At 40.6% G+C, this 23,559-nt stretch overlaps 2 protein-coding genes across 2 annotated transcripts in view; one reads left to right on the top strand and one right to left on the bottom strand.

Annotated features, from left to right (window-relative positions):
* The window catches only part of DNAAF10 (dynein axonemal assembly factor 10), a 21,133-nt gene extending 8,839 nt beyond the window's left edge, over nucleotides 1-12,294 (bottom strand). The window contains exons 1-3 of the mRNA XM_025868562.2: nucleotides 12,011-12,294; nucleotides 3,358-3,458; nucleotides 1,224-1,354 (exon numbers count right to left, since the gene is read on the bottom strand). Coding sequence (XP_025724347.1) covers nucleotides 1,224-1,354; nucleotides 3,358-3,458; nucleotides 12,011-12,193 — 415 coding nt within the window. The 5' untranslated portion in view covers nucleotides 12,194-12,294. The remainder of the gene's footprint in view (nucleotides 1-1,223; nucleotides 1,355-3,357; nucleotides 3,459-12,010) is intronic.
* Nucleotides 12,295-12,563: 269 nt separating this feature from the next.
* Nucleotides 12,564-23,153, top strand: PNO1 (partner of NOB1 homolog). Its single transcript, XM_025868560.2, has 7 exons — nucleotides 12,564-12,913; nucleotides 13,154-13,303; nucleotides 15,546-15,629; nucleotides 15,875-15,935; nucleotides 16,168-16,285; nucleotides 21,642-21,712; nucleotides 22,564-23,153. Exons 1-7 carry the CDS (start codon nucleotides 12,707-12,709, stop codon nucleotides 22,629-22,631), a joined length of 759 nt encoding a protein of 252 aa, XP_025724345.1. The 5' UTR covers nucleotides 12,564-12,706; the 3' UTR covers nucleotides 22,632-23,153.
* The last annotated feature ends 406 nt before the right edge of the window (nucleotides 23,154-23,559 follow it).

Here is a 23,559-nt window from a genome sequence, read left to right as displayed (position 1 = left end):
AGATAGCAGGAGGGGAAGAATGAAGGGGGGAAATCGGAGGGGGAGACGAACCATGAGAGACGATGGACTCTGAGAAACAAACTGAGGGTTCTAGAGGGGAGGGCGGTGAGGGGATGGGTTAGCCTGGTGATGGGTATTAAAGAGGGCACGTTCTGCGTGGAGCACTGAGTCGTTATACGCAAACAATGAATCATGGAACACTACATCAAAAACTAATGATGTATGGTGATTAACATAACATTAAAAAAAAAAAAACAAAAGTAGCCAAACCCACTAAGGTACCAAATTTTTTATGTACCCATCATGAAGCAACAAATTCTGACTCCCTTTACGGTCATGCAGAACATCTTTGAACACCAATAGACCTGTCCCTTGTTAGTCACCACAAGGTAGAAAAGTAGTGCTGGTGCCCTTGGATCTTTCTACAATGCTCAGTGGAAGGATCACAGAACTTCAATGTTCAACCAGCTATCAACACGACAATTTTCACAAGTACTAATTCTGCTTTTTAAAAAAAGAAGGTGAGGGGTGCCTGGGTGGCTCAGTCAGTTAAGCATCTGAGTCTTGATTTCGGCTCAGGTCATGATCTCAGAGTCATGAGACTGAACCCTGTGTTGGGCTCTGCACTGGGCATGGAGCCTGCTTAAGATTCTCCCTCTCTTGGGATGCCTGGGTGGCTCAGTCAGTTAAATGTCTGCCTTCGGCTCAAGTCATGATCCCAGGGTCCTGGGATTGAGTCCCATAGCGGGCTTCTTGCTCAGCAGGGAGCCTGCTTCTCCCTCTGCCTGCCGCTCCCCCTGCTTGTGCTCTCTCTCTCTCTCTGACAAATAAATAAATCTTAAAAAAAAAAAAAGATTCTCCCTCTCTTTCCCTCTGTCCCTCCCCCGCCAAAATGTGAAAAGCTGCCACCCACCTTATATTGTCAGCTGCCTCAAAAACCTGTAAAGAAATTTTAAATCTTTCAAAGTTCATAAGAAACTATGGTTGTTAGTAGTTGAACTAGCTCAAAGCTAAAATAGTAAGTGCTATGTCTCTATCTCAAAACACCCAAAAGTCTGAGGCAATTGAGGGATATGCAATTAAACTTGCCTATTAAAAAAGTACAGTTAGATTTAGGGAGTCGTGGCTGATGAAGAAGATTTCCATAAGAGAAGATATATTGTTGCACAAAGATATATCGAAAGAAAAAAATTTTCTGAAATACACAGAAAACTTTAACTTACCATCTCGGCTGCCAGTCACAATTTCCGGTGCACCTTCCCCAATTCCCAGTCCACCTACACCATCTATGGTATTTATAATTTCCTTATGGCCCTTTACGGAATATACTGGGATCTCTGGAGATTCCAAATTCCTAGGCAAAAGAACACAGCTTCCTACTTACTCCATGGTCCCAAACATTTAGTTCACTACTGAAATTTAAGAATGCATACCATATTTAGATTTTTGTTTAAAAATAAGGGTTTTGCTATGAAGGTAATTTATACATTTACTTCCAATATTTTCTCTCCACTTTAGCTTCTTTCCAGCCCTCAATGAGAACTGTCATCATTCAACTTGGAACTCTATGTCCTGAGCCCACTTAGTAATTCTCAGAGATAATCTAGGACCTCTGCACATGACTTACCAGGCAAGCTTAATAATAAATGCAGATTCCTGGGCTCCTCCCGACATGTAATGGATACTCCAAATCTGCTGACCCTTTGGTTCCCTGAAATCTAATAATCACTACTTTAAACACAGAGTAAATTCAAAGTAATTCAGAATGTTTTTCCAAAATAGGCCTTGGTAGTCTGATCTTGAGATCTTTTGGAAGGATAAAATATGAGTAGTGTTTACTTTGTATACATTTCTTCCTTTACAATGTATTATTTTCTCACTAAATTCCATACTAGTTTCCTCTCATTACATATTTTTCAGTGTATCATCATGCTGGTCACAACAAAGGTAAGTTTGTCTAAATCTAGGTTAGTTAAGAGAAAGGAATGCAGGAAAGTACCCGCTACTATGAGTGTCTGAATCTACCCAAGATGGCAGGGGGATGAATGGCTCAAATAGGTTATGTTAATATACCCCTTATCCTGCCTCCCTTTTTTCTAATAGGGCTTCTAAGCCACATTTCTCTTTAACAGGTCAGTTTTTGATAACCTGAACTTTAAAAAAAAAAATTAATGTAGCTATTCATGAAATGTAATCCCAACTTATTACTAGGCCAAGATTTATTAGTAAAATCTAAACAGGGCTGAGATTCTATTTAAAAGAACTTTTTTACTGCTTTTACAGACTTTAAAACACTGCTTTTTGTAACATAAAACTGTAAGACTTAACAATGATAGTCAGTGATACCTGTAACTATACTAGGAAACTCCATTAGAAAGACAGTCAACAGTTGTATTTTTTGCATATTCTTATACTGAAATATGTTATTTTTAAAAATAACAATCAGACTGGTCTCTCCCGATTTCTTTTAAAGTATATGACATAGCATGTAAGAACTGATGTACTCTAATAGATGCGAACTTAAGTATTAAGCAGTTAAAGCAAAGGGAAGTTAAAATAGCTTCATTCTGTTTTATATTGTGATTCTAAGATAAATATGTCAGAGTAATTCAATTACAAAGCAGCAGATTCTAAGTGAGAATCAAGAAAGGTCACCTTAGAAAACATGAGACAGAGAAGATAGTTTCTTTCTAGAACATTACTATATATACTTTAAATAGTTAAAATAAGAGATATTCTTGAAAAGTAATTAAGGAGAAATATCAGTCCCTGCAATTTAATTTAAATACGAGGAAATAACTCTAGGTAGAACATGAAAATTACAAACATTTGGCATAATTATGGTTTTGTTCATTAATAACAGGTTTATATTGATTTGCTCAACAGATGTGTTCCTAAAAAGTTGTGCTTAGATGTTAGCTCAAGTATTAAAAAAAATTTTTTAATGAATTGAGTTTTACATTAAAAAATTAAAACAAATAAAAATTCAGTGTATCATTCTGTAATGCCAGTTGTCTTGATATGTTAACAATATTGAACTTTTCTGTGTTACACATGTGTGGGGAAGAGCCGTTTATGTACACTTATAAAATATTAAATGCTAGCACCAAACAGCAGGTATGGAAATAAATATTGGTAACATTATTCAAAATATCTAAAGAAAAACAGTATTTTTAAAGGGATTTTGAATATGAAATCTAGAAATGTGTATTAAAAGACAATTCTTGCATTTTTATAAATAGTTAAAATTGAACAAGAAACATTTTAAAATTAGAATTCTCCCTTTCAGAGGAAGAGCAACACGACTATCAAAGAAATGGCCTACCTCATGTCTTAATATTGATTAAATAATCTTACCATATATGAAGGTTTCCAGCAAAATCTCCAGTAGCTAAATATCTCTGCTGTAAAGATGCTGCACCAAATGTTCCACATTTAATGGGTTTGGCCTTTTCAATCTTGACAGAAGGGAGGGAGAGAGGATACATTATTTATATAAGCAGCTATTTATAATTCATGATATTTATGGCTCTATTATGGGACTTAAATAAGACACATAAATAAAAAGCAATTAAAACATTTTCTGATCAAAATTATCATGCATTTCCTCTAGTCACTTTCCTATAGTTTAAAAGTATGTAACTGTCAAAGAGAATGAGTTTTAATTTTGCCTTTCCTCTCCTCTCACTAATGAGACATTCAAATGCTGACAAGTATACCATCTCCATTGGTTTGCAAATATGAAAATTTCAGCATTTAATGTGCTATTCTTAAGATCCTCAGTAGAAATGAGAACATAATGAAGATATTATTCTTTCCAGATGGCTACAGGAACAAAAATGTTTATGTGTCTCTTATAGTTTTCTCTGCAGAACCCTATAAACTGAGAATGTTTATGTCACTATTCTCTCTGGGACCTTATCAATGCAGAGAGATTTGTATATATGTGAGTACCAAAGGCACTGCTATTGGTATGGATTAGCCAATATTTTGACGTTTAAAAAGCAACTGCTCCCCGTATTGCATATAATCACATTAGTAAAACAACCACACACCGATGTACTATTTAAGTAATGTGGCTTATGGAAACTATGTATAGATCATATCACCAAAAGGGTCCTTAGAAATGGTATCATATAATAATCCTCCTGCCACAGGCAAAGAGCTTCAAGCATACAGCTTTACATATTTGCCCAACTCAGGCATTTAGCATTTTTTTTTAATGAGTTCCTACTAAAAGCAAATCAACGAACTAGGCAGAATAGGATACAAACATGAAGGAGACTGGCCATGCCCTCAAGGAGTTTACAATCAAAATATCAGTTCCTCTCTGACTCCTCCCACATATGCCCATGCATTATGCTACTCTCATCTACTCCCACACCTCTGTGGGGCCTCCACCAATCTCTTTTTACTTCCTGATGCTTCCCGTTTCTCTGCTGCCTCCGCCCACCCTGACCCCACCTGCCCAGGCTACTGAAGTCCCTCCTGGAGTCGGCTACTGCCTTAAACCCTGGGAACTCTGGGCAACATGGAACCAGATGAGGCAGCTACCTGAAGCCTGCTGACACCATACTCTGGCCCTATATCCTCCCATTTACTGTTGGCCTCAACAGGGCAAAACTATTCCTCTTTTTTTTATTATTTATCTGACAGAGATAGCGAGAGCAGGAACACAAGCAGGGGGAGTGAGAGAGGGAGAAGCAGGCCCCCCCCGCCAATCAGGGAGCCTGATGCAGGACTGGATCCCAGGACCCCGGGATCATGACCCGAGAGGAAGGCAGATGCCCAACGACTGAGCCACCCAGGCGCCCGAAACTATTCCTCTTATTTAATCTCTTATAAACTGTAAATTTTGTGTGTACAAAAGTAATACGTGTTCCCTATAAAAATTCAAACAAAAAACTGAACATTGAAAAGTGAGTTTCCCTTTGATGCTCCCCAGTAGTAATCCCCATCCTTCTAGACCTTTTCCTACACATTTACAAGCATACATAGGTTTGCTTTAATATAAGGAAGACCATAATATATTTTCGGTTTTTTTTTTTTGACATAACAATATTCTGGATATACTTTTTTCTCTTTTTTCTCTCCACAGAGCTCTCCAGTTTCTAGGAGATTTCTTCTTATAACTTCTCAGTTCCTGAGCCAATCTTCATCCCTCCTACTGGTTCATATAATTTAAAAAATAATTTCCCTGACACTTCCAATGTTTGACTGGGCACTTCCATATAGAGTATACATAGCAATTTTCAAAGAAAAAGAAAATAAAATTCACTTAACACAAATGGTAATAAACTTTTCTTTCATGACTCAAAAGATATTATATTGTACAGGGCTTTGGAAACTCCCAGCCTGTTGAGCTTTCTCACTGTTTGGGATCTGGAAAAATTAGCAGTTACTATGTAACCAGGTCTATAGGAAAGCATTCACAGCCTCCTTGGAATTGCCCAGTAATCAAAAGCAGTCATCGATAATAACATGGTCATAAAAGACCACATTGATGAGAAGCACAAAATCACGGAATCATTATTTTTCTTTGTAATGCATATTGTGGTCCAAGATGGTTCAGTTATTCAGAAAACTGATATTCATTATTTCAGGTATTTTTCCAACTTTATAAAAGAGTTATAACACAGCAACACCAAGAATCAAAATTTTGTCAATTTAACGAAATAGTTTCCAACAACAGATCACTTATGTGCTCCCCACCCTCCATTTCCCCCAAATAAAAGTAACTGAAATAATGTATCAATAGTGGTATAGCCCTTAATCACTATTAGGGCACAGTTTCTATGGTTAAAGTAATTCAGAGTTCCAACTTAATGAAATAGACACCAACTCCTTCCTCCATTGGTCTCACACTGGGCCTGGGTGCGCCAAGCAAGAAGTCACCAGTCATAGCTCCCACAGTCGGAGGCACAGAGTGAAGATGGGCCTCTTGAGTAAACAGCAGGATGGACAGGAAATGGTTCCAAGGACTCAGGGGATTAACTGTGGGGAGGTTGCATCATGTATTGATTTAACTTGCCAGGAAAATTCTTGTCAGAGGCCTGGGAAAAACGGTCTCCCGTTTTCTCCTCTTCTACCACCTAAAACACTTTGCTTCCCACAATTCCACTATACCCTGGGGTCTCTGATGGGGTATCTCTTCTTCCTAAGCCACAGAAGAGTTTTACCGTAAAAGCTAACCTCTACTTTTCAGTCCCTATAGTACACACATAGTTCTTTGAAGATTTTACTGCTGGTAATAAAAACTTTGGAAGCAAAAACTTTCCCCCCATGTGATTTCTTTATCTAACTTTCACCTTTTAACCCTTTGGAGCAGAGAATCTCAAACTATGCTCCTGGAACACACTGATATTCAGGTACCAACATAAATTTACACACACACACACACACACACACACACACACACACACACACACAGCTTAAAACAGCTAATGGATATGTTTTTCTCAAACTTAAGTGTTTTTTTGGATATTTTTTTAGCTTGCCTGTTAGAAAATATTAACAAATGTACACCAGTAAGAAAATCTGGAAATGAAGATTTAAAAATTTATGTATGGTTACTTCATGTAATATAAAGACCATGGTATGATAATATAGCCAGATTTTTCTACTGGAAAACCACTTCTTTGTGAAGAATTGGAACTGACTATTCCAATGTTTTATGGAGTTCCAAAAACAGCACCACAATGTTCAGACATTCTGGCACCTGAACACATCTGAGAATCCCTACTTTAAAAGGAAAGAAACCAAACTGAGAACCACTTTTTACAACAGAACCTATACTAGGTTTTTCCACATTTGTCATTGCACAATTCTGAAAGTCAGTCTTTATTGAAATATAATGGAATGAAATAAAATGCATCTACATTTAGAGGCACAGACTCGCAGGAGTGGCACCAACGCCCGTGATAGACAAAATGTACAAAGCTCTTTGGAATCTTGCCTGGATTCTCTGAACTTACTTCCTGCTTCTCTCCTCTCTACTACACTCCAGACACATCTGCAGCTTTGTTTTTTGCTCTTCAGACACAACAGTCATTTCTACCTCAGGACATTTGCATTTACTATTACCACTGCCTGAACTGCTCTTCCCTCAGATCATCATGTCTTCCTTCTCCTAATTTAAATGTTTAAATGTCACCCCCTTTAAGAGGCTTTTCCTGCTCCTCCAATCTGAAGTGGAACCCCCAAATCTCTATCACTCACCCTGTTTAAACTTCTTTATTGCACTTACCAATAAAATTATTTTATTTATTCAATTCTCTACTGCCATCCTTTCCAGAATGAGTATCATGAGAATGGGGCCTTGTCCCATCTGTTAAACACCTTGTAGGTGCTCAACATTTGTTAAATCAAAGTATAAATGAGTATCTTAATTATTAACCTCTCATTCCTAGTGCTGGGGAGAAAGAAACCATTGCTGGAGTCCATATTCTCATTTCTCCGTTTTCACATGACACACCATATAGTTTCTGGTGTCATTTATATGCAATGATTAAAACAGCATCCATATATTGAACACATAGATCAGACGTGTTCTAGATGTTCTTCCAGACTAGGACACAACTGCAAGCAAAGTATTTGGCACACTCCTTTCCAGATGAGGAAACAGGTTCAGAGGACTGGGCTTGCTCAAGGTCCCTAGAGCGAGGGAGACTCCAAGCTCTTTATACTAAACTAGGCTGCCCCCAGACCTACATGTAAATCAATTAAATAAAGTTTAGTATGTAGACCCCATTCTATAAACCTGAGAGTCATTAGAAGTACCAAAGAAATGTTCCAACCTTGAAATGGACTGGTGAGGAAAATGGTAGTCACGAACTGAACCTACTTTCAGATTTGTGTCCTTTGGTTTTTACTTTCATTCATATCTTTCCAAGATGTTAATATACGGTATTTATGCTTCCCTGTTTTTGTTATACCAAAAAAAAAAAAGAGAGATTTATAGGTAGTAGTAGTCTGCTGTGCCAAGAGTCAAATTCAACTCAAAATACAAAAACATTAAAAAAATAACTCAAATATAGGGGCATCTCCGTGGCTCAGTCGGTTAAGCGGCTGCCTTCGGCTCAGGTCATGATCCCAGGGTCCTGGGATCGAGCCCCGCATCGGGCTCCCTGCTCAGTGGGAAGTCTGCTTCTCCCTCTCCCTCTGCTGCTCCCCCTCCTCGTACTCTCTTGCTCGCACTCTCTCTCAAATAAATAAAATCTTAAAAAAAAAAAACTCAAATGTATAAACATCTTATCATCTGCATGACAGTGAGGATTGCAGTTTGCTGAGAAGGGCTGAGCTCTGCTGGCAAATGGACTTATAGAAGCAGGGGTGTTTTCTCTAAGATATTCATGGAAATCATAATAGCTTTAAGAAGGGGCACCGGAGTGAAGCCAATTTTTTAGAGTTAATAAAAAGGCTCCCTCCCTCCTTTGGCTAAATATTTTACCTTTGAAAAGAAAGATTTAAAAAATCCAGGGGTTACTTAAATTTTTCTTGCTAGGAAAAAAAAAAAAAAACTGGCTAAAAAGATTTTACAAAATGTGTTCCACAAAGAAAATTGGTATATATTAATAACTTTTGCTGTATTACACATCATAGATGGTCATTTTTGACCTAGTTGTTGGTTCTCTTTGCTACAATAAGTGAACATGATTAAGGAAGCCCATGATGGATAATTCCCATGAGAACTATTCTTGTTCTATCTGTGGGTGGGTCTAGTACAGCTTGTCAGTATTTCCTCCTCCACATCCTGGCACTACTTTAATTAACATTAAAAGGGTTAGTCAACCAAATGGTAACAAGCAGTGAACTCAGTGACACAGGAGCTAAAAAAGCAGAACTTTATTAGCTTATTATTAATTTTTACAGTATAAACGTCCACAACTATGATTCCATTTTTCAGGGCCACCCCTAGTCCTTTGTGCCAATTAGAGAAAAGCTGCTCTTTATAGAATGAGGAAGTCTCACACTTATAAAGTTTGATGAGAAAGAAATAGACTTCAGCTTTCCTTCGAACTCTGCACCCCGCGTGTGATGGAACAAACTACTCAACTGTATATGAAGGCCCTCACTCCCTATCTGTCCTTGGTAACAAGAGAAGGCAGCCATCAATGAAGACCCATTTGCAACCTTCACACATTTTTACCTTGGAATGCATGGGCTTTGGAACACATGACTTGAGGTGGTTCCACAATGAAGAATCAAGGATTTCAATAATTCATGTAGCCCAATGGTAGTCAACACTGGTGCTTGTTAGAATCACCTAGTTGAAGTTTTATTTAAAAATACTGATACCCACGCCTCACTCTAGTGTAGATGCAAGAGTCCCACTGCATCAGAATTCCTTAAGGTGGGACCAAGGCATGAATATTTTAAAACACACCTACACACAACAACAGCAGCAGCAGCAGCAGCAACAGAACATACTCAGCTGATCCCGATGCACACACAGTAAGGGTGGCGCATCACTGAGCCTGGATCACACCCATAGCCTTTTCCATCGCACCATCTCAGCCACACTCGATCTAAGTTCTTAAAAGTGTTTTTGCATGGGCGCCTGGGTGGCTCAGATGGTTAAGCGTCTGCCTTCGGCTCAGGTCATGATCCCAGGGTCCTGGGATCGAGTCCCGCATCAGGCTCCCTGCTCCTTGGGAGCCTGCTTCTCCCTCTGCCTCTCCCTCTCTCTCTCTCTCTCTCTCTCTCTCTCTCTCTGTCTCTCATGAATAAATAAATAAAATCTTTAAAAAAAAAAAAGTGTTTTTGCATTAGTTTAACCCTCTCTTTAGACAGGAGGCTCTTTAGAAGAAGGGACTCATCTTTCAAGAATCTTTGGTCCTTCTTTCACATAGTATCTTGAAATAGGAGGTTGCCAATAGATAGAGACAAAGGGCACTATTTCACTTTGTGGAACAAGTGTATTCCTGAAATGTACACAAATTATATTTTATTTTTAAAAAGTCCCAAGGGGTAAATGCTCTCTGGTGAAATTTGATGGTATTTGGTATTTGTTCCTAATACTTTACCTATAAGTTTCTGTCTGCTATTCCAATGTCTCCCATTTGTTCAAACCCTGAGGCCAGCTGATTAATGATCAATAAATCAATATTTAAATTTCCCAAGTTACATCCTTTTACAGATATACATTCACTCATTCTTTTAACAAGTAATTTATTGAGTGGCTGAACCTTACAAACCACACTAATGATAGACACTATCCTTACTCTCCAGGAGCTTACAATCTAATTAGAGATAAATGGGACACAATTATGTATTTCTGGAGCAAATAATAATTACCAGTGGAATGCAGTGTAAAGAAGTTTGTGTGGGGATCAGGACAGGATTTCCTAAATCAAATAATCTGAACTAGACCCTAAAATAGCAACAGGTACCTGTGGGCTAACTGGTGAGCAACAGAAGGCAAGGTAGAAAAGAATAAGCCAAGTTTAGGAACTCTGAGTACCTGGCTGGAAAAGACAAACTGAACAAGAAAACTGGCACTCACAGAAATTTAAAGTGAGATGGGATCTTATATACCTTCCCACCCAAGCTTGCCTGTCCAAACTGTATTCATCCTTTACCTACCAGTTTAATGCCTATCTCGTCCAAGCAGACTCTCTCCATAGTTTTTAATCCCTGGAGCCTTCCCTGTAGTCTATTACAACCCTAAATACTTGATTATGGCTGATCACCCCAAATCAACGCATTTTAAAAACAAGTGTAAGAATGTTAGTTAACATCATTATTCTCTAGGGCACCTGGGTGGCTCAGTCCGTTAAGCATCTGCCTTCGGCTCAGGTCATGATCCCAGGGTTCTGGGATCGAGCCCCGCGTCAGGCTCCCTGCTCAGCTGAGAGCCTGCTTCTCCCTCTCCCTCTGCTGCTCCCCCTGCTTGTGCTCTCTCTCTCTCTCTCCCTGTCAAATAAATAAAATCTTTTTAAAAAATCATTATTCTCTAAGTCATTCCCTAATGATCATCACAAAACTTGTGAACTTGATCTTGGCACACCCAGCTAAAAGTCCAGTGATGTACCATTTAAAAAGGGGTAGATCTTTTAAATGACCTACAAACCTTGCAAAGTCTGCTCCCCTTCCCAAGATTCCACTGACGCTGTTTCCTCTGGAAACCTCCTCCTCTACTCCTACTTTAGCCTAGTTAGCTTCTACTCATCCCAAATCTGTTTTTACTCTCACAGAACCGTGAGAGTATATTAGGGAATTCATCTCGGTTTGTATTTATGCATCGTCGGTTGATTATTTAACGGATTCTCTCTCCCACTAGAAAATAAACCCCATGAGACCGGAGACATTGTAATTCACATGCCTGGGAATACCAGGCAATCAACTCAATAACTTATTGAAAGAATAAATGGTTAAGGGGCGCCTGGGTGGCTCAGTCCGTTAAGCGTCTGCCTTTGACTCAGGTGGTGATCCCAGGGTCCTGGGATGGAGCCCCGCAACCGGCTCCCTGCTCCGCTGAGAGCCTGCTTCTCCCTCTGCCTCTACCTCTCTGTTCTCATGAAAAAATAAAGAAAATATTAAAAAATAATAATGGTTAGGTTGTCTCCTCCAATTACAGTGCAGGCATCCCGGTGCCTGCCTTGTCTCTGCTTGTATGAAAGAGCATTTTACTAACAAAGACCTAATTAAAGCGACTCTCCACAAACAATTGCCCACTGTCTAGAAGAACCTCGAATTTAGACGAAGTCTTAATGTCACTTCCCAGGGCCCTCACGCTGGAATGCAAGGGTGGCTGCAGGAAGGGGCCAGCAGGGAACAGATGAACTGGCCGGCAGAGAATTCAGGACTCGAAGCACAGCGTTTTACGTCGGAAGTATTCCTCAATCTGCGATCACCTTCGCTGGTTCCGCGCAGCTCGAGCTGTGCTTTTGGGGGACGCTGGACGAAGGCTGGGGCAAAAACAAATGCAAACTCCCCCCACCCCCGAATCCTCACTCGTCCCCTCACCAACGGCAGATCCTGGAACTGGACAGTCTCGCCCGGCACCCACCTCCCGAAGCAGCTTTAGGTCCCCGTGCTGGATCTCGTACATTTGAATGACGCCGGTGCCCCGTGCGAAGTTGCCCATGGTCACAAATTTGGCGCTGCAGGGCACCCACTTACAGTCAAATACCGTGTAGTTGAGGCCCTTTTGGATATGGGCGATGATCTGAGGCTTCTCGAAGGCCGACATAGTCCAGCCGATCTCCCCTCCACCAACCAGTACACCCAAAGCCTGACAAAACACTAACCGGGAAACCAAACTCCAAACAAACGACAGTTTCCCCCACACACTTGCCGTAGTCGTCCCCCGTCGCCCTGGCGAGTGGGATTTAGTTGTCTCAGATAATGCCCGATGCGCTACTGAAGTCACGCCCGATTTTTTTCACGGACAGCACAAACTTGCTTATCGTCTTTACCTACTGCCTTTCGTACATACACATATTGGAGATGGCAATTGTTTCGGCTGTGAGTGGCGAAGCCAGAGGGGCACCATAGAATCAGGCATATTTTAGGATGTCCTCCCCTACCGCCCCAGCAAACGCACGAAACCCTGCTTCAGGTCCCCAGTGTGGGACTCCTTAGGAAACGGGGCGGATCCCTGGGGCTGGTTGGCGGACGCTGGACCCCGCGAGGCGCGCCTGCGCCGTGCAGCGGCGCACGCGTTCGAGCCGGAAGCATATGTTGGAGCGGGAGATCCTTGGGGATGGAAGCGGAGATGGAATCGCAGAGCGCCGGAGCCGAAGATGGCTTCACCCAAGTCACCCGTAAGGGTGGCCGGCGGGCGAAGAAACGGCAGGCTGAGCCGCTGTCCGCGGCGGGGGACGGCGGGGACGCAGGCCGCATGGACACGGAGGAGGCCCGGCCCGCGAAGAGGCCGGTTTTCCCGCCCCTCGCCGGGGATGGATTCCTGGTACTGGCGGGGACCGTGGGACAGGAACGGGGTCGGGGGCCAAAGGTGGGCCAAGCCGGTGGTCTCTGGGTGATGTTGAAAGGGCGGGGGCCGTTCTTCAGTGACGGCCTTCAAGAAGTGACTCTCCTGAACGAAGTTTAATTCGTTCAGTTAAAGAAAGCTTCTTGTGGAAGAGCTGTCATTTTACAGCTCCACCTCCATCCCAATACATCCCCCGACTTGTGTGTTCTTCTGTTGTAGGGTGGGAAAGAAGAAACAAGGAAAATTCCAGTCCCAGCTAACAGATACACGCCCTTAAAAGAGAACTGGATGAAGATATTTACTCCTGTTGTAGAACATTTGGGACTTCAGATACGGTTTAACTTGAAATCGAGGAATGTAGAAATTAGGGTAAGGAGAATGTCAACCATTTCCAAATATATTAGGGTTTCTCTTTCCTACAGGGGTGAAAAGAAGTGAATAGACTTTCCGTAATGGGACTTGTTTTGTTAAATTATCGTTATACAGTTTTCTAAAATAGTATAGTGAGTTCGAACTTCTTGAATGTCTTCAAATTCTGCATTCAACACAAATATTAGTTGAATTCATAAGGTGGACCTCAGATCATACCAAAATACTGGTTATGCCTGTGCGTGTATTTTATGATGTTCTGTGTTGAAATGAGACAAGGCTGAGTAAAGAGCTGGTCATAAAGAGACGTATGTAAATAGGAAATAAAAGTGCTTGCTGTGCACACACATATATATTCATTTCATGGTGTCAGTTCAAAAGCTAGACAATGTTAATTGACTTTGGGCTTCCTTTTCTGGGTGCCAGTTTTATATCAGAATCAATGACCAAAATTGTATCTTCCATTTTGAGGACTCATACCATCATCAGAACTGGTATAGACTCATCTCTGTTGAACTAGAATAATGGAATAAAGCAGAGGGGCACTGCTTTAAATAGTTGGTAAAGTTTAAAATATAGAACTTGGCAGAACTCCTTTTTGTTCAGGTTCTTGTAGTTTTGTGCCAAACGTCTTGTTTCCTTAGAGCTTTCCCTTGCTTCATTGCTTTAAATCTCCTCTCACCGGTCCTTCCTCTGCCAGTGCCAGATTAATTTTCCGGGACCACGCTGCTTTCACTGTGGTACTCTGGTATCTTCAAAATCTCTGAAGGGTAAGAGTTCAGTTTTTGACTGAACTTGCCCCTTTTTTTTTTATTAAAGATTTTTATTTATTTGAGAGAGAGTGAAAGCGCGAGGTCACGGGGAGAAGGAGAAACGGGCTCCCTGCTATGGGGCTGTCCCAGGACCCTGAGATCATGACCTGAGCCGAAGGCAGACGTTTTAACTGCTTAACCGACTGAGCCGCTCAGGCGCCCCTGAACTTGGCTTTTAAGTAGGAATCTAAGTCCCAAGTTCATCTCATCAGCTCTTGACTTTTTTATGTCCATACCTGTGGGGGACTTTGCCATATGAAGAAAGCCCTCTCCTCCATACTCTTTCTTTTCCGGCCTCAATTCCAGTCATCTCTTGGAGTCTAGCTCAAGTGCTTTCTCCTTTAGGATTGGTTTGTGTTTCAGTCATGTCTTCGGAGCCTACACTCTTACTGTGCTTGGCTGTCTTACTCCGTGTCGCAGAGGCATCAGTTTGCATCCCACCCACACCCGTTGCTACTGCTGGATGCCAGGCACATAGTGGTGCTTTGGCGTGCACTACATCATTTTAATCTTTAAGACAGGCCTGTGAAGTAGTTGTCATATCACCATCCTTTAGATGTGAGGAAACTGAGTCAAAGGAGTAGGTTAGTCAGAGTCATCAAAGTCATTCACTAACAAGTGAATCTTGTTAGTCCTGAAAGGACCCCACCCCACCCCCGACTTTTTTATTTTACAAATGAGAAAAGACCTGGAGCATCTATGGGACTTGCCCAAAGTCACATACAGGATTGGAACTGGGATCTAGTTTTATATGTGCATTACACAACCTTGTGAAGTTTGAAATTTGTCAAATATGTGGTCTCCTCAACTAAATTTGAGTCTGTGTGGGAGAATGGAAATGACAATTTTGGAATCAGACCTGTGTCGGAATTCTGCCTTTTTCACTTTACAGTACTTCAGTTTTCTCAGATATAAAAGTTTTTATATTACTTAATATTCAGGGTCGAGGGGCGCCTGGGTGGCTCAGTCGTTAAGCATCTGCCTTCAGCTCAGGTCATGATCCCAGAGTCCTGGGATCGAGCCGCGCATCAGGCTCCCTGCTCAGTGGGAAGCTTGCTTCTCCCTCTCCCACTCCCCCTGCTTGTGTTCCCTCTCTCTCGCTGTCTCTCTCGGTCAAATAAATAAATAAAATCTTAAAAAAAAAATTCAGGGTCGATGTGAAGATTAGAGCTGTTGTGTGTAAAGCACCTTTGCGATACGTGTCACTTTTAGTGGTTGGGATTTTATGAATAGTAGCTATTTCTGCAATTACCTAGTAAAGCCTTTAAGGACAAGATCCCTGCTTAAACTATCCGTGGTAGTTAGTCCTGGAGTTAGTGCGTCGGGAACCATCAGCAGTAATGGCGAGTATATGCTGGCCATCAGTCCTCGTGTTGTATTAGAGTATTTTCATCTCCAGTCATAATATGTGCCTTTTTTTTTTTTAACAGACTTGTAAAGAAACCAAGGATGTTAGTGCCTTGACAAAAGCAGCTGATTTTGTGAAAGCCTTTATTCTTGGGTTTCAGGTGGAGGTAAGTGATTTCATGACATCTAAAATAGGTGCTTAAAAACACTTAATATGAGGGGCACCTGGGTGGCTCAGTTGGTTAAGTGTTGCCTTCGGCTCAGGTCATGATCCCAGGGTCCGTGAATGTTTCTGTGGATTTGGGCTTTATAAAAAAAATTTGAATTTTCTAGGTCTGGTGCATTTTAACTTAGTAGTTATTCTCAGGTATCTAAACGTAAGGGCTTCACAGCATTTATTTTTATGTTGTAGGATGCACTTGCCCTCATTAGGTTGGATGACCTCTTCCTAGAGTCTTTTGAAATTACAGATGGTAAGTATAGGGTGGTCTTTTCCTATTAACTATTGTACTTTTGTACTGTCGACTTTGTATTGTAAGTGACTTTTAGCTTTCTAATAGCATCAGTTAACCTGTATTATTAGCAGGTTTTAAAATATATATTTTTTGTATCTTTTAGTAGGGAAATTTAGTTTGTGATTAAACTTCATTATGGAGTGGGTGGTGTGCTGGAATTGCCTCCTGAGGCCTTGATTTTCTCATTTAGTAAAGCCCTTAAAGGGAGACCACCTGTCAAGGGCAATAGGAAGAATCGCTGGCAAAGGAGGAAAAACCAAATTCACCATAGAGAACGTGACACGGACACGGATAGTTTTGGCTGATGTGTAAGTATCTGATCTTGAGAAAATTACTGTCGTAATTTATATTTGACCTTTTGCTGGTTTCAAGAAGTCATAAAGATTGTATTTTATGCATAATGTTGCCACTGACTCTTTGTCAGTATATGGTTCTGGATGAAATACATAATTACTTTGAAAGCAGATTAAGTTAGTTGAGAAAATCTTAGGAATTCTAGCTTTTTTCTCAGCAATAAAGGACATGTTCAGGGATGCCTGGGTGGCTTAGTCAGTTAAGCTTATCTGCCTTTGGCTCAGGTCGTGGTCCCAGGGTCCTGGGATCGAGTCCCACCTCGGGTTCCCTGCTCAGCCAGGAGCCTGCTTTTCCCTCTGCCCCTCCCCCCTTCGTGTTCATTCTCTCTCAAGTAAATAAAATCTTAAAAAAAAAAGGAATGTTTAGAATTACTATTAAAAGAAGTTACATGACAGGTGAAGATTTATTTTTTATTTTTCTTTTTAAAGATTTTATTTATCTGATAGCAAGAGCGGGAACACAAGCAGGGGGAGTGAGAGAGGGAGAAGCAGACTCCCTGCTGAGCAGGGAGCCCGATGCGCAGCTCGATCCCGGGACCCTGGGACCATGACCCGAGCCGAAGGCAGACGTGTAACAACTGAGCCACCCAGGTGCCCCGACAGGTGAAGATTTAAATAGTATCAGAAGGGACTCCTACTTAAATCAGTAGGAGAGAGCAAGGAGTGGGTGTTTTAAATGCCACTGTGAATTTCCTTTTAAAGAAAGAAATATATGTGTATGAGTCTATAAATATTTTAAAACTATATATAAAGGCCTTTCATAAAAGGATGATGAGCATTGCACCTTAGGTGAAAAACTCGAGAGCAGTTCTATGCGAACAGAAAGAAGATGATAAGGGCTTAGAATAAGGGTGCTGGAAGTGGAACTGGGATTAGCCGTGGCGGGGGTTGAAGATGCTGTGGGGCCAGGCCGTGGTTGCTGGCAGATGGCGCCGAACTTATATAACACCATGTGCCATGAAGTTGGGGAATGAAGCCGATGACTGACAGGAGGAGGGACCTGCCTGCTGCTAAACCCAGAAATAATTTTATTTAAAATCATGCTATGTTGGCTCTAAACTCGGGCTCACCATTTTTTAGAACCTAAATTTTCGACTCTTTTTACACTCGAGGGATAATGGTACTACCACGTTGATGGCCCTCTTACTGGAAGACGGGCTTACTATAATTTTGATCTTTGTGAGGGGAGCCTAGACTTGGGAGAATGGAGCCACGAGGAAATCTTGTTCTGAACTAGACATTTTAAAATACTTTGAAATGCATACCACATTTGAAAGTATCATATGTAGTGCTAAAAACTTTTGTTAATTTAGAAATCTACAAATGTAAATGATGTGCTAATCAAATTATAGATGCTGTGATGTATTAAATTCTAAGTATATTGATAAGTGTTGACATAAAATTTACTAGTTGAACTGGTTTTTTTAACAGCTTTACTGCGGTATGATTCATATACAAAAAACATTGCCTTATTTAGTATCCTTTTCAGTGAGTTTTGGGTAAATCTCTACTCCTGTGATCCCACCTCAGTCCCAGGCAATCACTGACCTACTTTCTGTCATGGTTGTGCCTTTTCTAGAAATTTATATAAATGGAAATACACAGTACGCATTCTTTGGAGTATGACTTCTTTTAATTAGCATGTTGTTTCAGTTTCTCCATTTCCTTAGGTGTGTCAGTAATTCCTCTTTATCGCCAAGTACTATCGTAAGGTATTGCATTTTGTTTATCCATTCTCATTTGATGGACGTTTGAGCCAAACGTCCAGTTTGGGGCTCTTATGAATAATGTTGCTATTATTGAATTACTTTTTATATCTTTTTTTTTTCCAAGTGAATTACATACTACTTGAAATTGAGTATATTGTCTTGAGTGTTCAGTATAAATAGGCTAACTGGAAATCCACATGTTCGTCCATTTATTATGACATAACCATAATGTGGACCAGTATGTACCCGTAACTGTTGTTTTTGATGAGTTGCTGATAATCTGGTAAAATACAGTATGATGTGAGCAAGATAAAAAGCTAAAAACTATTCCATATATATTCAGTGCATCAGATGGGAAATAATGTTGCCTGTATGTCCTGAGACCCCCGTACCATTGCGGCCACTGCCCCATCACTTTGGTGGTTTCGACAGCAAAACCACTCACACTTCATGTATGCTCAGTGTCTGTTTTCTCATCTTTCCTGCACTCTTGTCAAGGATTTTTATCAAAGTTAGACATACTTGAGCAAGCCCCAAACTTCTTCCACTTACCATTTCCTCTTTGTCAGAGGAACTAATTTCAACTCTTTTAGGTAATTTTTAGAAATTATTTATCTCCATATTTTCAAATATCTTGTTTATATACCAGCTTCACCATTGACTTTCTACCATGGAAGATGAAAATTTAGCTTTTATTCATCTCTCCCCCCACTTCCACCCCATGTACTCAGCCCTTCTGACATCCAGTTTACTCACCCCTCCCTACGTCCCCTGTACGTTTTGGGTTTTCTGAGACCAGTGTTAGCGTTACCTGAGTGCAGGGTCAGTGCTCAGGATATCAGCACTGGGCCAGGTGATAACTGTGATTGTTCTGTCTGTCCTTCACCACTTTGTTTTCACTGGAAAAAAGAATTCTTATTTATGTTTGTGCTTTCTGATTATCAGTAAAATTCAGTAAAAAGCTGTATGTTGTTGTATGCAGATGCATCAAACATTTGAGCAACCTGTCCTGGAGCCTGCTTTCTCAGAAGCACTGCTGCTCTCTGCCTGGCGCCCATTCGGCATCCTAGGTTCTCCTTTCACCTTTGCCCTTTTGCTGTTTGAATCTCTTGGTTTGTTGGATTCTTTTTCCTGAGTACTCCTTTGGTTCTTTTGTTTTTCTTTTTTAATTTGATACCTGTATGTGGTGCAAAACGAGCACCACAGTACATCTGGTTAACATCCATCACCACAGTTACAAATTTGTTTTTGTGTGTGTGGGAACTTTTAAGGTTTACTCTTAGCAATTTTCCATTATATAGCACAGTATTATTGATGATATTTAACGTGCTGCACATTACATTCCTGGGACTTCTTTTCTAACTGGAAGTTTATGCTGTTTGACCCCCTTTATTCATTTTGCACACCCTCGCCCCCCAAGTACTCCTTATTTTGGTGCCGTATTTGGTCCAGGAGCTAGCTTAGCTAGCTAACATTATTTGAGAACTTCTAGTTCCAAAGGTGTCCTGTCTCCTGGCTTACTATACAGTTCTGTTATATAAATCACGTCCATTCAGAATCTTGAAGACATTGCTATCATAGCTTTCAGTGTTGGTATTGAGAGGTCCAGCACCATTTTTATACCTGATTCTTTGAGCGTCCTGTCTGGCAGTGGTAGTATCTTCATCCAGTGTGTTCTGAAATTTCATAATGCTATGTGTTAGTGTGGGTCTATTTTTACTCATCTTACTGGGCCCTTTCAAACTAGAAACTCATTTTCTACAATTTTCAGAAATTTTCTTGAATTACTTTGGTCTTCCTTTTCTTTCCCCCTTCTATAATTCCTTTCTGTAACTCTATCTTCTAATTCTTGTATTTAGTTTTCTTAACATCATGCCCTTGATTCATGGGTGCATGAAAATAGCTTTTCTGACCTTACTGATTTGATTTTGTTTTTGCTGTTTTCATTCTTTTCTCCCCGTAGTCTCTGTTTCTCTTTCTTGACCTTGCTGGTTGCAGCCTCTTTTTCTTTTGTAGTAGAGGCTTTCGTCAGAGTCTGGGGAACCGTGTGTGTGTTTGTGTGTGTCAGATGTACATGAGTGAGGCAGGAAAGAGCAGACTAGAAGCCCTGAGCTCATGGGGTCTGGAGTGTGGGGGGATGCTGGTTGACTGTAGGCTTCACTTAGGGTGATTGCCAGGCTGTTTCTGATGTATCTTTTAGTCTTTTTTTTTTTTATTTAAGATTTTATTTTATTTATTTGAGAGAGAGAGAGGGAGAGTATAGAGGGAGAGTGAGAAGCAGACTTCTCGGTGAGCAGAGAGCCCGATGTGGGGCTTGATCCCAGGACCCTGAGATCATGACCTGAGCCAGCTGCTTAACCGACTGAGCCACCCAGGCACCCCTCTCCTTTGGTCTTTTTTATTGAGCAGGTCAGGTTCCCTGAGAAGCATTCTCTAGGCTGTTTGCTGCCAGACTTTGAAGCCTGGTTATGGAAGATAGTTGGACATCTCAACATCCATTGTGCAGATATTTGCTTCCCATTGCCTGTTTTTAACATTCCTACTTCAGCTGTACCTGGTAGCCCTGGTCCAGATACCATGTCTTTTCCTTTCCCAGGGAGCAACACCTCGCCTCCCCCTCCCATAATTTTGCCAGTTACGGGGGGTGGTTGCCTGATTACACAGAATGGGGAAGAAAATCTAGGGATCATCTTGAACAGGTTTTGTCATTTTTGTTCCCACTTCCAGAAATGGCTGAGCCTGTCTGGATGAGAGCGCTCTGCTTGATGTTCCCACTGACAATTTTGGCGTTAGTTTACTGACATTTTGGAAGATGGGCTCAAAAAGGCAAAATACTATTGTCCATCTTGTCAGCCAGGAATTTCTATTAGTAGGGTCTGGATGATCCTGAGTAGTGAAAAAATTTAGATGACCTTTAGAAAGCTTTGCAATTGAAATCCGGATGTTTTGATCAAGTACAGTGTTACTTGCATTTCTGGATACTTAATACCAGCTCTGCCAATGTGTAATCTTTGGCAGACTTTTTTACTTCTTGTAAATTTCTTTCCTCATTTATAAAATGGAAATACCACCTTAATAAAGCTCACATGAGGATTAAATGGGAACACATAAAGCCCTAGCACATAAAAAGCACTCACTTGGGCGCCTGGGTGGCTCAGTCGTTAAGCGTCTGCCTTTGGCTCAGGTCATGATCCTAGGGTCCTGGGATCGAGTCCCACATCAGGCTCCCTGCTCGGCAGGAGACCTGCTTCTCCCTCTCCCACTCCCCCTGCTTGTGTTCCTGCTCTCGCTGTGTCTCTCTCTGTCAAATAAATAAATAAAAATCTTAAAAAAAAAAAAAAAACACTCACTTGATGGTAGCCATTGTTAGCCAAGAATCTTAAAAAATTCTTGGTTTCTTAAAATTTTTTCTTTTCTAATTTTTATTGGGATATAATCTAAATACCATAGAATTTCCCTTCAAAGTGATTTTTAGTGTCTTTAGAGTTGTGCAGCCATCTTTATTTAGGAATCTATCTATCATGATTTTCCAGAGTTTCTGGATTATGGGATTCAGTTAAGGAAATGCTTTTGTTGCTAACTTGTCCCATATTCTCTTGCAGGAAAGTTCACATCCTTGGCTCTTTCCAAAACATCAAGATGGCAAGAACTGCCATTTGCAACCTCATCCTGGGTAATAATAATTTACTCATTGGGTGTTTTCTCTGGAAACAAAATAGGGAATTCAGAACTCAAACCACATTTGCATATCAGTTCAAGTTAAGCATAATGTTAAAGATTGCAAGTAGAAGCTCTTAGTGGTTGGCAAATGTGGGCCTAAAGAAGAAAAAAATACTACTTTTGCTTAAATTTCATCAGTTTGCTAGAGAAAAGAAGGGGTTTATTGGGTTATATTGCTTAAATCTTTGCTGCTTTCCCCAGAGGTGCAGTGAAGCCATTCCAGAATAGCCGGCAGTGTGGTTTAGGTTTCAACAAAAAGAGAGCTCCTGATCACCATCAGTCAACTTAATTGATGCACTTAGTCCTGTTTTTATTTGAAAGAGAGCAAACAAGCATGAGCGAGTGGGAGGAGGGACAGAGGGAAAGAATCTTAAGCAGACTGCACTGAGTGCAGAGCCCAGTGCAGGGCTCGATCTGACAACCCTGGGATCGTGACCTGAGCCAAAGCCAGGAGTCAGACACTCAACTGAGCCACCCAGGCGCCCCAGTCCTATTTTCAAACTGTGCAGCAAAGTCAGTAACTTCTGGTACGAGTTACAGGATTGTAGCAGCTTGCTCTAAATGGGATTTCCCATCAGTGCCCAGATCTGACCAGCTTCTTTTTGAAATATTTAGACAATTTGGTGTCTTTGACTCTTAGTATTTAAAGTATTTTTGGAGAATGTTTGGGTATGGTTTATCGTTCTTTTGTTGATTTAAGAGAGACCCACTGGAGTATGTGTTTAGAGTTGTAGACTGCTTTCCATGTGTCTTCTATATATGTGAGTTTATTTGTATAGATATGATGTTTATTTTCCTCTGCAGGAAATCCTCCATCAAAGGTTTATGGCAATATCCGAGCTGTGGCTAGCAGAGCAGCAGATCGATTCTGATTTCAAATCAGAGACTTTTTATCTTGTCTTTGGACTCTAGAGAAAAAGCCCTTGTCCTCTGCATGTGGTCATAAGAAACCATGAGAACTTTTCAGTCACTTTAAGCCTCCATCACTTTTCTGTTCTCAGCCAGAAGCATCAACAGAAAGGTTTGATAATATTCACACGCAGCAACTTGAGGATAATTCCCATATCTGAATTTAGTACCATAATTATACTTATACATTAATTATAATTTATCACTTCACTTTAAATAAAAGATTTACATAGTTTATAATTCTTACTGGGAAACTTGTTTAAACAGTCCTGTATGAATTTATAAATTTGTAACTTTTTATAAACATTTCTTGTCTATGCAGTGTATTTAAAAGAATCAGCTCACAAAATCGCTCTGAAACCTGACCCTTAATACTGGGTGGTATGTAGGCTTTTTAGAAGCAGCGGTTTGGAGATACTGTTGTGAACAAAGGCTAATCCTTGTACTTATTTTGTAGCTTATAAAATTAAAGACATCACAAGGTTGATGTGAGGAAAAGAATTTTATTTTTCAAATAAGCATTCAGTGAAAGTAGTCAGACCTTACCAATGTTTGGGTGAAGGCGAAATATGGTAAAAGAATGTTTTTACCAAGAAAACCACAATGTTCTGCAAATGCAAGAGCTTGTTTTAACTAGTGTCTGCCTATTTAAATACTCATTTGGTAAGTATTTAAGTATTAATCTTTAAGTGTTTAATCTTAGCAAACACTAAAAGCTAGGTAGAATTCTAGACAATTGAGGCTGTTGGTGGACAAGGGACAGAAAAAGAAATCACTGTCCTTGTGGAGTTTTCATTTTATTTCAATAACCAGGGAAGACATCTACAAAATACCGAAGTAAATTCTGTCAGCAGAGGGAAAATGCTCTGGAGGAAGAAGAGTGGAGTAAGG

Source organism: Callorhinus ursinus, unplaced genomic scaffold, assembly GCF_003265705.2.
Source record: "Callorhinus ursinus isolate GAN/ISIS: 27379988/994484 unplaced genomic scaffold, GSC_fseal_2.0 scaffold10, whole genome shotgun sequence".
Lineage (NCBI taxonomy): Eukaryota > Metazoa > Chordata > Mammalia > Carnivora > Otariidae > Callorhinus > Callorhinus ursinus.
The sequence above is the reverse complement of the archived record's forward strand: the minus strand, read 5'-3'. Positions and strand labels throughout refer to the sequence as shown.

Coding starts and splice junctions, on each gene's coding strand:
- PNO1 (XM_025868560.2), top strand. CDS start 12,707: ATGGAAGCGGAGATGGAATCGCAGAGCGCCGGAGCCGAAGATGGCTTC. Junction 13,304..15,545: donor CGAGGAATGTAGAAATTAGG/GTAAGGAGAATG, acceptor TTTTTTTAACAG/ACTTGTAAAGAAACCAAGGA. Junction 15,936..16,167: donor GTCTTTTGAAATTACAGATG/GTAAGTATAGGG, acceptor TTTCTCATTTAG/TAAAGCCCTTAAAGGGAGAC.